General features: G+C 40.7%; 2 protein-coding genes across 4 annotated transcripts in view; one reads left to right on the top strand and one right to left on the bottom strand.

Moving 5' to 3' along the window:
* The first annotated feature begins 1,602 nt into the window (after positions 1-1,602).
* lpl2a (lipoprotein lipase 2 a) lies at positions 1,603-7,780 on the top strand. 2 transcript variants are annotated; one of them, XM_028443386.1, is made up of 10 exons: positions 1,603-1,811; positions 2,824-3,023; positions 3,358-3,537; positions 3,661-3,772; positions 3,866-4,099; positions 4,388-4,630; positions 4,840-4,960; positions 5,847-6,065; positions 6,668-6,775; positions 6,853-7,780. In XM_028443386.1, exons 1-10 carry the CDS (start codon positions 1,712-1,714, stop codon positions 6,872-6,874), a joined length of 1,539 nt encoding a protein of 512 aa, XP_028299187.1. In that variant the 5' UTR covers positions 1,603-1,711; the 3' UTR covers positions 6,875-7,780. The 2 variants fall into 2 exon arrangements, with proteins under 2 accessions (XP_028299187.1, XP_028299188.1); XM_028443387.1 differs by lacking the exon at positions 4,388-4,630.
* Positions 7,744-10,357, bottom strand: part of LOC114461391 (disintegrin and metalloproteinase domain-containing protein 10) — a 33,366-nt gene continuing 30,752 nt past the window's right edge. For both annotated transcript variants that reach the window (XR_003673833.1, XM_028443385.1), the window contains one exon: positions 7,744-9,907. Coding sequence is in view for 1 of the 2 variants with exons in the window: in XM_028443385.1 (XP_028299186.1) it covers positions 9,803-9,907 (105 nt within the window). In the remaining variant the exon portion in view is untranslated. The remainder of the gene's footprint in view (positions 9,908-10,357) is intronic.

Genomic DNA, 10,357 nt, shown 5'->3' with positions numbered 1-10,357 from the left:
TGGCCTTTGGATGGCAGAGTGCCTGTTCCACAGGGGTTTGAGCAGACTTATTTCTCATTACATCAACATAACAATCTGATCTCTAGAGCGAACATGGGCTCGTCCGTAAACAGTCACATTTTCTGGTTCAATAAACAGGAAGACATTCAAATTCTGATGTAGCTGGTTATGATTTACAGTCCACATAAACAGGACTGAATCATAACATAAAATAACCACTAGAGTGGACATGGGCTCGTCTGTGAACGATCGTATTTACAGACCTTGGAGTCACTGTTAGCTTACCAATAAATGGGAAGAGATTTGTCACCTTTCTAATGTGTTGACTAGGTCACTGGGAGTGAGGCCCAAGGCCAAGGCAGGCTGACTTGATAATACTGTATCATGTTTTTCTGCAGTCAGTGCCTTCTCCTCGTCCTTTCTCTCTCTGCTCTGTTTCAGGTGTCGTGAAGCTGATGATGGAAGTTCCTGATCTGTGGTTCACAGCTCAACTAGTCTGGGACACTCTGATGTTCTATCTCTATATCCTGTTCTGTTGGTCCTTCTGTCCACTAAACCCGACTAGTCAACGCAGATGGCTGCCACCTCTGAACCTGGTTCTGCTGGAGATTTCTTCCTGTTAAAAGGGAGTTGTTTCTTCCCACTGTCGCTAAATGCTTGTTCATGTGGATATAGTTGGGTTTTCTCTTTCTTATTATGAATTTCATATTTTGATAAGCGCATTGTGATGACTTTGTTGTAAATTGCGCTATACAAATAAAGTTGAATTAAATTAAAGATAATTGTATTTTATGAAATATTATGTCATGGAAGGGTAGGAAGTCAAGTCTTCCCGAGTCAATAGGCTCAAGTCTGAGTGATTCACTCATGAGTCATTTGTTTTCAAGTCTAAGTGGAGTTGCAAATATTTTGTGATTTTGTCAAGTTGAATTTAAAATCATCAAATTTGTGACTTGAGTCAAAGTCATGTAACTGGAGTCCACACCTCTGCTCTTTGGTACAAACGTCTTTAGTGTGAATCAGAATTGTTGTTCTTTCGATGGATGGGATGTTCACATTGAAGCACACAAAGAGCAAAGTTAGAGCCTTAGAGTCCCATTGTGCATCAGTCACACTGTCACTGCAGACAATAACAATAAACATCTGACTACAGATGATTACAGGTGATTACTACACCTGAAGTAATACCTGATGTACTTCTGGCACTGCTGTCAATTTATTTGATGACTGGGGTTGGTCACTGAAAAATGAATGAAAATAACCAAAGATGATAGCTCCGTGGCAAATTTAGGGACCCAACCCAAAGTTTGTGAAACCACTTATGATGGCATAAACTGGTATAAAAAGAATGACAAATGTAAATAAGAATCATCAGTTATCAATGCTCACTGACCTTAAAAGATTACCCATGCAGCATGCATTCCTAATGCAGCTCTGGGATCATTTGGAGAAAACCATGCCTGTGTCCCGCTGTACATTTGAATGACAGCTTGTCTGTGACTGTTGTCTAATGAATTACTGAGAAAATATCTCTCCTCACTCCCCGCCCGGGGCTCAGCAGCCAATGGCTCTGCACAAAGTCAGAGGCGCTATTTAAGAGCTGCCTGAGAGAGCAGCTGCAGTAGAAGCACACTGAGGGACGCACGGACTGACTGTTCTGACTGTTCACATTCACTGATTTCACCCAAAAGGACTTCCAGCAGTGGAAACCATGAGGTTGTGGCAAACGTTTTGGTCGTGTGTGGTGCTGCTGAATGCGGCTGTGCAGGACGTGAACTCTCTGGAACAAGAGCTGTCAGGATCTATTTTAGGTGAGCTTTATTTTTACTGCTTTAACTTTCACCCACATCAAAGTTCACATATGCGTGCATGTTTGTGCAAAAAGACAAGCTACACATCACGTGTGTATGAGTAAACCTCTCTTTATGCTCTCCGTCTCTTCACTCTGGGTGAGTTTGTGTTTCCATCAACATGATGTGAGTTATTTGTTTTATTTCTGTATTTTACAATGTTAGTTTCTTCTAGGGCTCTGACATTCTGTTGCTTTAGCTTCATGCTTGGTTCCCAACAGACACACTTTGTGCACTGTTCACGTAACCCCAAGGTCATGATGCAGTCAGTCGGAATGGATCATGGTTACAAATCAGCCAAAACACATTTGTGCCAGCCTTCTCATTGTACAGGGCACACCTAGCCCATGAAGATAAAATGTCTGCTCCCAATTCTCTGGACACACTCTTGCTTATGGTACTCACCTGCGCGTCAGCTGTTTGCTGGAGCAACAGGGCTGCTAAACTTTTTTTGTGACTAATTAGAATAAATTACATTGAATTTATACTACTCTTGTCATCTGTCCTTGGAGCTGTTCAATTAAAAAATCCAAGAAGAAGGTAGAGAAAAACCTTTCAATGATAAGTAATAATGATAATTAGATAATATATATAGTTTAGTAACATCAAGCCTTATCGTCACCAATTGTCTGGGTGCTTTTTACCTCCTCCCCCATCTTTGAAACGCCCACCAACCCCCCTAGTTTGCTGGAGTCAGCTGATAAGTGCAAGCTGGTCACTGAGCTGGAAGAAACAAAGCAGGACAGATGTAAAGCTTTCTATGGAGCTCAGTCACCTCTGTGTAAACCCCCTATAACCCCGACTGATCTGCTCCAAGGTGAAAGCCCATTTACTGAGGGGCCCTGAAGGGGCCGGCATTTATCACAGCCAGTCACTCTGCGAGTTAGTCAGGCGTGTCACACCTTCCAAACAGAGTTACACAATATCCTCATTCTCCAAAGTTGCATGCAGCTAAATTAATTTCCTTCTGCAGGTAATTTCCTCGACCCTCTGAAAGACTTGTTGGACCACAGGGCAAATGACACCAATGCTACCATCGCTAGATTCTCCCTGCGCAAGCAGTCCCATCCAGAGGATGATCTGTGTTACATTGTTCCTGGAAAACCAGAGTCCCTTGCAGCCTGCACCTTCAACAGCACCTCAAAAACCATCCTAGTCATCCACGGGTGGACGGTGAGTGGAGATTCTTCAGCCTATTACAATGTGCCCTGAAGCTATTGTAAACGGGCCTAGGTACAATAAACACCTGTGACTGGATGTGTCTCACCAACGCAAACCTTGATGACTAGTTGCAACATGTAGTGTTGTGTTGCATATTCCACACTGTTCTAACACACCTTAGTGACATTAGCAGGTCAGTATCAGGTCTTTACAGACAATGATATGCTTAAATGAAGCAACAGATGCAGTTACAGACCCCCCTGTGGAACCCTGGCAGTGTCTTTACCATCTTTAGTTCACAAACGTCACATCATGAGCTCATTGGTTTCTCTGTCATTTGAAACAGCTGAGTGGTATGTTTGAGAGCTGGTTGCCAAAACTGGTGTCGGCTCTGTATGAGAGAGAGCAGACGGCCAACGTCATCGTGGTGGACTGGCTCGAATCGGCTCAGAATCACTATGTACTCGCAGCCCAGAAAACCCAAGTGGTTGGACAGGAGATCGCTCGCTTCATCGATTGGATTGAGGTCAGTAAGAGAAGAATTCAGAAGTTCAACTACAGGAAGAAACAAGAGAAACATGTTTCTCGTGTCTGTGCCTTTATGCTGTCTTTAACCATGTTTTCTTTTTTTTTTTTTCAAACTTCAAAGGAAACCACAAATATGCCTCTCCAAAACATCCACCTGATTGGCTACAGCCTTGGCGCACATGTGGCAGGATTTGCTGGCAGCCATGCAACTAATAAAGTCGGAAGAATCACAGGTAAACCAAACCAGACACAACATGTAGTTCTCTATCCCACAAAGACGAAAAGTCTTCTCTATCAGGTTGTTGAGCAGTATTTTTTACATGAAGGTTTGGATCCAGCCGGTCCAGACTTCGAGGGCGAGCATGCTCACAGGCGTCTCTCACCAGACGACGCTCACTTTGTGGATGTTCTCCACACCTTCACACGGGGCTCCCTTGGGCTCAGCATTGGCATCCAGCAGCCTGTGGGTCATGTGGATATTTACCCCAATGGAGGGGGCTTCCAGCCAGGCTGTAACCTCAGAGGAGCTCTAGAGAAGATCGCCAACTTTGGGATATTTGGTAATAAAAGAGACTAATTAATCATCAAACTTTTTTTTCAATTTTGCCCAGATTGTAAAGTTCAGCAGTTCAGCAGGGTTGTTCTCCATGTGTCTTTGCATTGTTATGGCCAGCTGCACTGTGACGTCATTCACGCCATTCCAAAAGAAACAGGAACTCCTAAACATAGATGGGTAAAGGTCAGCACATATGTCAGTGGTCTAGCTGAGACTAGCTTAATGTGTTGAGCTAGGATTCACATTAGTAAAAAAAAAAGTATAAATTGGTTTATTTGTGTTTGATTCGCAGCCATCACAGACGCAGTGAAGTGCGAACACGAACGCTCAATCCACTTGTTCATCGACTCTCTGCTAAACAAACAGGAAGTAGCTAAAGCTTATCAGTGCGGCAGCAACGAGGTGTTCGACCGCGGCATGTGTCTGAGCTGCCGCAAGAGACGCTGCAACACCGTGGGGTACGACATCAGCAAAGTCCGTCGGGCGCGCAATGTGCAGCTGTACACCAAGACCCGCTCCGCCATGCCCTTCAGAGGTCAGCACAAAACCTCTGAGTGGAGATTCTAACTCATCCACAAACTGCAGAGTGCACAGTGCAGCCATGTTCAATTCTGTTTGCTCTGGGAAATGTTAAATTCAGTTCAACTCCTTGAAGTCCACACATTTTTTGCATCAGTATGATGATTTATTCATCATTTAAATTTCTGATGTTTCTCTCTTTTATTTTTTTTTTTTTTTTTACAGTTTACCATTATCAGCTAAAGATCCACTTCTCCAGTAAGCTGAATATCTCAGAGATGGAGCCCTCACTAACCGTCTCACTGTACGGCACTAAGGCAGAGGCTGAGAACATGGAGCTAAAACTGTAAGTGAGCATTTCACCTCATTCTTTAAACATGTGGACAGAGTTTTGAATTATGAACTCCACCGAGGAGGTCATAATTCAAAGAAAGTGTCTATTCGTACGGTTGCCGTACGGTGCTGATGGTACATTTACCGAAGTACACGCACGTAGCCTATTAGTACGTACGCAGTGCCAATGAGGGGCGCTGCTTACAGATAGAATCTCAGTAGATTGATACGACAACCGTACGGATAGCCACTGCCTAATATAAAACAAGATTTATTTATTTGTTTGTTTGTCTGCTAGCAGGATTACATCAAAAGTACTTAACTAAAGATAGACCTTACGCCATGGATGATTCCATTACATTTTGGAGGGGTTCCGGATCAATAATCTGATTTTGGATCATTTTCTAAAAGCGAAAAATTCCTTCTGTCATCAATGGCGCAAAATGAAAAATTAATATCTCGGTTCATAATTGAACAATGTTTTTGAAATTTGACTCAGTTATGTCAGGTTGGTTTCTCAATTATCCCACTGAGTTTCATCCAGATTGAATTGGGATTGCGCACTTCATCGCAATTTTCCAAAAAATGGAGATGCCCATACATTTGGACCTATTGTATGGCTATTAATGAGGATTTGAATATCTTTTAAGCCTTTAAAGTGTGAATGATCATGGTACCATGATCCGGATCACTGATCCAGATAACTGTGAATATCTGCCAAAGAGGATAGTTTTAGTTTAGTTTTAGTCATGAGTAATAAGCAACACTCACTCTGCCCATAACAGGCAGAAGCAGAACACTGAACTTTTTACACAATAAAAACAAGCAACATGGTTTAGTGTTTTAGAGACTGTTGATGGATCTTTAATGCTTCTGTTCTTTATGTTTTTATTTGACAGAAATGATAAAATTATGACCAACAAGACACACTCATTTCTGCTGGTGACAGAGAAAGACATTGGCGATCTGTTGATGCTGAAGTTTAAATGGGAGAAGACCAACGGCTGGTCAGCAGCCAACATGCTGAAGATGGTTTCTTCCTGGTGGACCGGTGACTCCGACGGGGCCAACATGGAGGTTCACAAAATCCGTATCAGAGCTGGAGAGACCCAGCAAAAGTAAGCAGACTCATAGTTTTGTGTAAAATGCATCCGTGGAGGGTTTGAATGGTCTGTCAACAGTTAGAGAGGGTGTTTAAGAATGGATATTGGATGCTGGATGATAATGGATGGAGAAAAAAACATCTAAGATCTATAATGGACAGGAGTCCAACGCTTTCTTTTTGAAATGTGAATCTTTATATTTTTCCTTTGAGCATTTCAAAAGTCATATCTTTGTTGTATCAGTTTATCTATTCCTCAATTCCTCTTTCGCTTTAACTTATTCACCTTTATTCGAACTTCACTGCATCACGAAGACATGAAATAATCCCATTCAACCAGCAAAACCCTGCAATATCTCCAGTTATCAATCAGATTTTTTTTTAACTCAGTGACTCCCAGAAATAGAAAGATGTTAGTGGGTTAACATCAAGAGACTTCCATCATGATAATTAGTCTTACACGCAGGAAAAGGAAAAACAGACAATGAGTACTCTGAGTTTCACATTTTGTCCAAGAACTGTATTTAGACTGTGGTTTGACACACGCTGCTCTGATTCTTGTTAAATCTACCTCTTTCTGATGCATATAAGAAATGATCCAAATCTGTCTTCCTGCAGGATGGTTTTCTGTGTGAAAGACTCTGACACGCCCAACCTGAAACACGAGGTCACGTTCGTTAAATGTAAAGACGCGTGGAGGACAAATTCCAAGCGAGCTCCAAGGAGGTGAGCTGGTTCCAGTGTTTGTGCAAAACACACTTTGCATTGATAATGCATCGCAGTTAATCACTGTGTTTCTGCAGGTTAACTTTGAAAAGCCCCTGACCTTGAAGAGACTGAAAACACCTCTGCATTGATGTCAGCACTGAATGGATGTTTATACAACTGCGATTAATACTCACCTGTATATATTCACATTTATCGAAACAAATCTGTGAATACTGTAAATTATTTTGTGAATATATATTTTTTACATTTCATATATATTTACTCTGACTGGATATGCCACTTTTGGTCATCCTGTTGTTTAACTTAAGCCTAAATTTAAGACTGAATCCTGTTAAAGATTAGAACTCAGCTTTATTATTCCATTAAAGATGAATGTTTGATGTTAAGTTTATTAAAATGATCTTTCGCGAGCAAACTGAGCATTCACCGCTGAGGCTCTCAGCACCGTGTGTGACTGGAGGACTGATATCTGTGCCTTACTGTAAACTGTGGTTTTTTTTCCCCCACCTGTGTGTGTTACTGTTGCACATTTTTACCAAAGAACCTGAATGTACAGGAACTGCTCCCCGTCGCCTCAAAGAGGTTCCTGCCTCCTTATGTTTGATGTGCTTTATGATTATACGAGTGTGTGATGGTGTCAGTGTATTTATACATGCAGTGTCGTCTGTTCATAAGAAACGTTTTTGTTTGTGAAACATTTACGGCATATCCAAACCTCAGCTCTTAAGAGATCGGTACTGTAACCATTGTGACTTTTTAAACGTGGAAATGTTTTGCACAGAAAAGAGGAATAGATCAGTAAACCTATAACATTTGTTACTTGTGCCTTACCTTTCTGTAAATATTGTAGCACTGAACTGAAGTTTGAAGCACTGTTAGATGTTTATTTAACTCCTGGCAGATTGAATCTGTAAACTGTAAACTTTTAGTGATTCCCTGTACATATTTCTAAACATGTCACTGTGTTGTGAAAATTATTTAATAAAACAAAATGCATTTTTAGTGTTCGTCGAACATTTGACTTTTGTTCCTGCAATATTTAATAACAGTAATTTACTGTACCTCATTATCGCTCTTATCTACGGTGTCAAGAATGTTTATGTCTTTATCATTTAATGTGTTCACCTCTTACAAACAATTTCGACACATTTGAACATTCGGTTTTGAAAAACTTCACATTACCACAAATAAGAGATGGTTTTTCCTCCTGTCCTTGTATTTGTGATGCCAGTACATTTGGCCAATGGTGTCATGGTGACACAAAACAAATAAATTAGTCATTTATTTAAACAACTGTTTTCCGGACTCAAGAGTCGTTGATGTTTCTCTGATATTATAAAATATTGAAGGTCAACATTTTATCATTTTTAACACATTGGAAGCATCAGGCGAGGTGAGGACAACAAGACAAAACTATTCAATGCCATAAATTAGCACATTTGCTGATTTACATTAACTTTCAGTCTCTTAATGTAAAAAGAACAGATCCAGGCCACCTTCATACTTGATCATAATCAGGATGCATATTCCATTCTAAATTCTCATGTGACTCAAATTCATGTTATCTTTGCTTAACCCTGGAAACGTTGAATGTAAACCAATGCATGAACCAAGCTAGCGGACAGAGTTAATCATAGTAGTAATCAATAATGGACATTTGCTGGCAAAAATTTCAACTCCCAGACAAACAAAAGGACATGCTGTTACATTATTAAACACAGAATTGGAAATGATCATCATGACCTGCACAGTGAACGAAGCCTTCGTGAAGAAATAAGCTTCACATATTTACCAAGTGGCATCAAAGGCTAAATGCTGTAGAAGAGTGAGAAACTGCTTATCTGTTTGGCATAATAACAATAACATTGACTATCACATCCTGAATCTTCCTTATCTCTGATCAGGGAGAAGTAAAATCACCCTTATTAATGCTACATGTGACTTATTATTGGACTTAATTTACGAGTTGGTATATTACGGTAACTTCTGACTAGTTTTAGTGGACTTTAATGTTCTATTTCACCAATTAGGGTTATTGCAGTCTGCTAACTTTACATTGGGAACCACTTGGATGTTTTTGCCTAATGATGACACTTCAGCAAACGCACACACACACACACATACACACACACACGCACGCACACAAACAGACACAGCAACAAATTTGTTGTTCAACATCTTATTTTGGAAGGTCGTGGTTGGCAGGTTACATGATAAGACCAAGGTATGTGTTGTTCTGCACTACATACACAACCAGCTCAATATTTACATCTGCACAATAAGACATTTCTGTGTATTTTATGTGCCTAAACACCTTTACAGTACAGGGAGTCTATAGTGCAATAAGGTGTGTTTTTCCCAATAACGAATTAACGATGCAGCAGATTTCCTCAAAGCAAGAAGATGGTCAATAATGTGAGGGACCTGTACCAGATGTTCTGCTTATTGACCTGTGATTGTTGCAGTAGTTAGTCACTTGATACTAATGTGTAAAAAGGTCTAAAATAAGGGGTTTTGTTTATCCGACTCAGAGGGAAAAGACACAATATCTAAACAAGCAGAAGTATTTTTACATTATATACAGTATCAGTCAGTATGTTTGAACCCATTTAACTCATTCTAACTTTGTTCTTTGAAAATTGTGTTGCTGAGGAGAAGAGGAGGATGGTCAAAGAGGCTAAAGTTAGCACTGACACATGTCCACTTTGTTTCAGGCTTTGCAGGAATAGGTGGTGTAGGTGTGATGGTGTGGTATGTGGCCCCTTCGAGGGAGTTCAGGCTCCCCGTCAGACAACAGCAATATTTTCCAACACAGATGCATCACAGAGAACTGACACGAGCTTCTGAATGATGTACACACGCAGGAAGCAGGAGGCAAAGTTCACGGCATGATGATGTAGGAGCAGGTGCAGTAAAATTCTCCTCAGTCTGAGTCTGACACTCAAATATTCAGAACAAAGGTGTTCAAAGGAATTTGTGCGTCATCCTGTCAGAGCTAAAGTGGTGAAGATCAAACATGGAAGGTTATTCCAAGTTATGGGTGTTCAGGGTTTGCCCACAGAGGCAGACAGTGCAGCCCATCACAGCAGACAACCCCAGGATGGCGAGCAGAATGGCCCACCAATGAGCCTGCAGACAATAAAAATAAAGATGAGTATTCAAGATAGGACAGAATAATTATTTACGTCTTCATTTATCCATCCTTTCTTTGTATCTGCCTAATTATCATAGAGGTGTGCTGTTGGCTATGCCAGCATTAGATACAGGACACGAGTGTGTTGAAAGAACACAAAGCAACCAACATTCAACCATTTACATCTATTGGAAATGTAAAAATCCCAATAAACCCATCAGGCAGTTTTTGGAAAGTGGAAGGTACTGGGAGTTAAATTATGCCAAAACCTCACAAACTCAAAACATGTTTTTCTCACGGTGAAATTCCCTGGCATTCGTGTGTGGATCTGCAAGGTGGAAAACTAACATCAAAAGACAAACTGTCACTGCACTTTTGCCTCTTATTTTCTATGATGTTTTTGGAAGTTCTTGAGGTTTTAGCATTATTTTAACTTCACAGCCAGA

Source organism: Gouania willdenowi, chromosome 4, assembly GCF_900634775.1.
Source record: "Gouania willdenowi chromosome 4, fGouWil2.1, whole genome shotgun sequence".
Classification (NCBI taxonomy): Eukaryota; Metazoa; Chordata; class Actinopteri; order Blenniiformes; family Gobiesocidae; genus Gouania; species Gouania willdenowi.
Note: the sequence above shows the minus strand (reverse complement) of the source record. Positions and strands in the feature narration are given on the sequence as shown.

Coding starts and splice junctions, on each gene's coding strand:
- lpl2a (XM_028443386.1), top strand. CDS start 1,712: ATGAGGTTGTGGCAAACGTTTTGGTCGTGTGTGGTGCTGCTGAATGCG. Junction 3,024..3,357: donor TAGTCATCCACGGGTGGACG/GTGAGTGGAGAT, acceptor CATTTGAAACAG/CTGAGTGGTATGTTTGAGAG. Junction 4,961..5,846: donor GAGAACATGGAGCTAAAACT/GTAAGTGAGCAT, acceptor TTTATTTGACAG/AAATGATAAAATTATGACCA.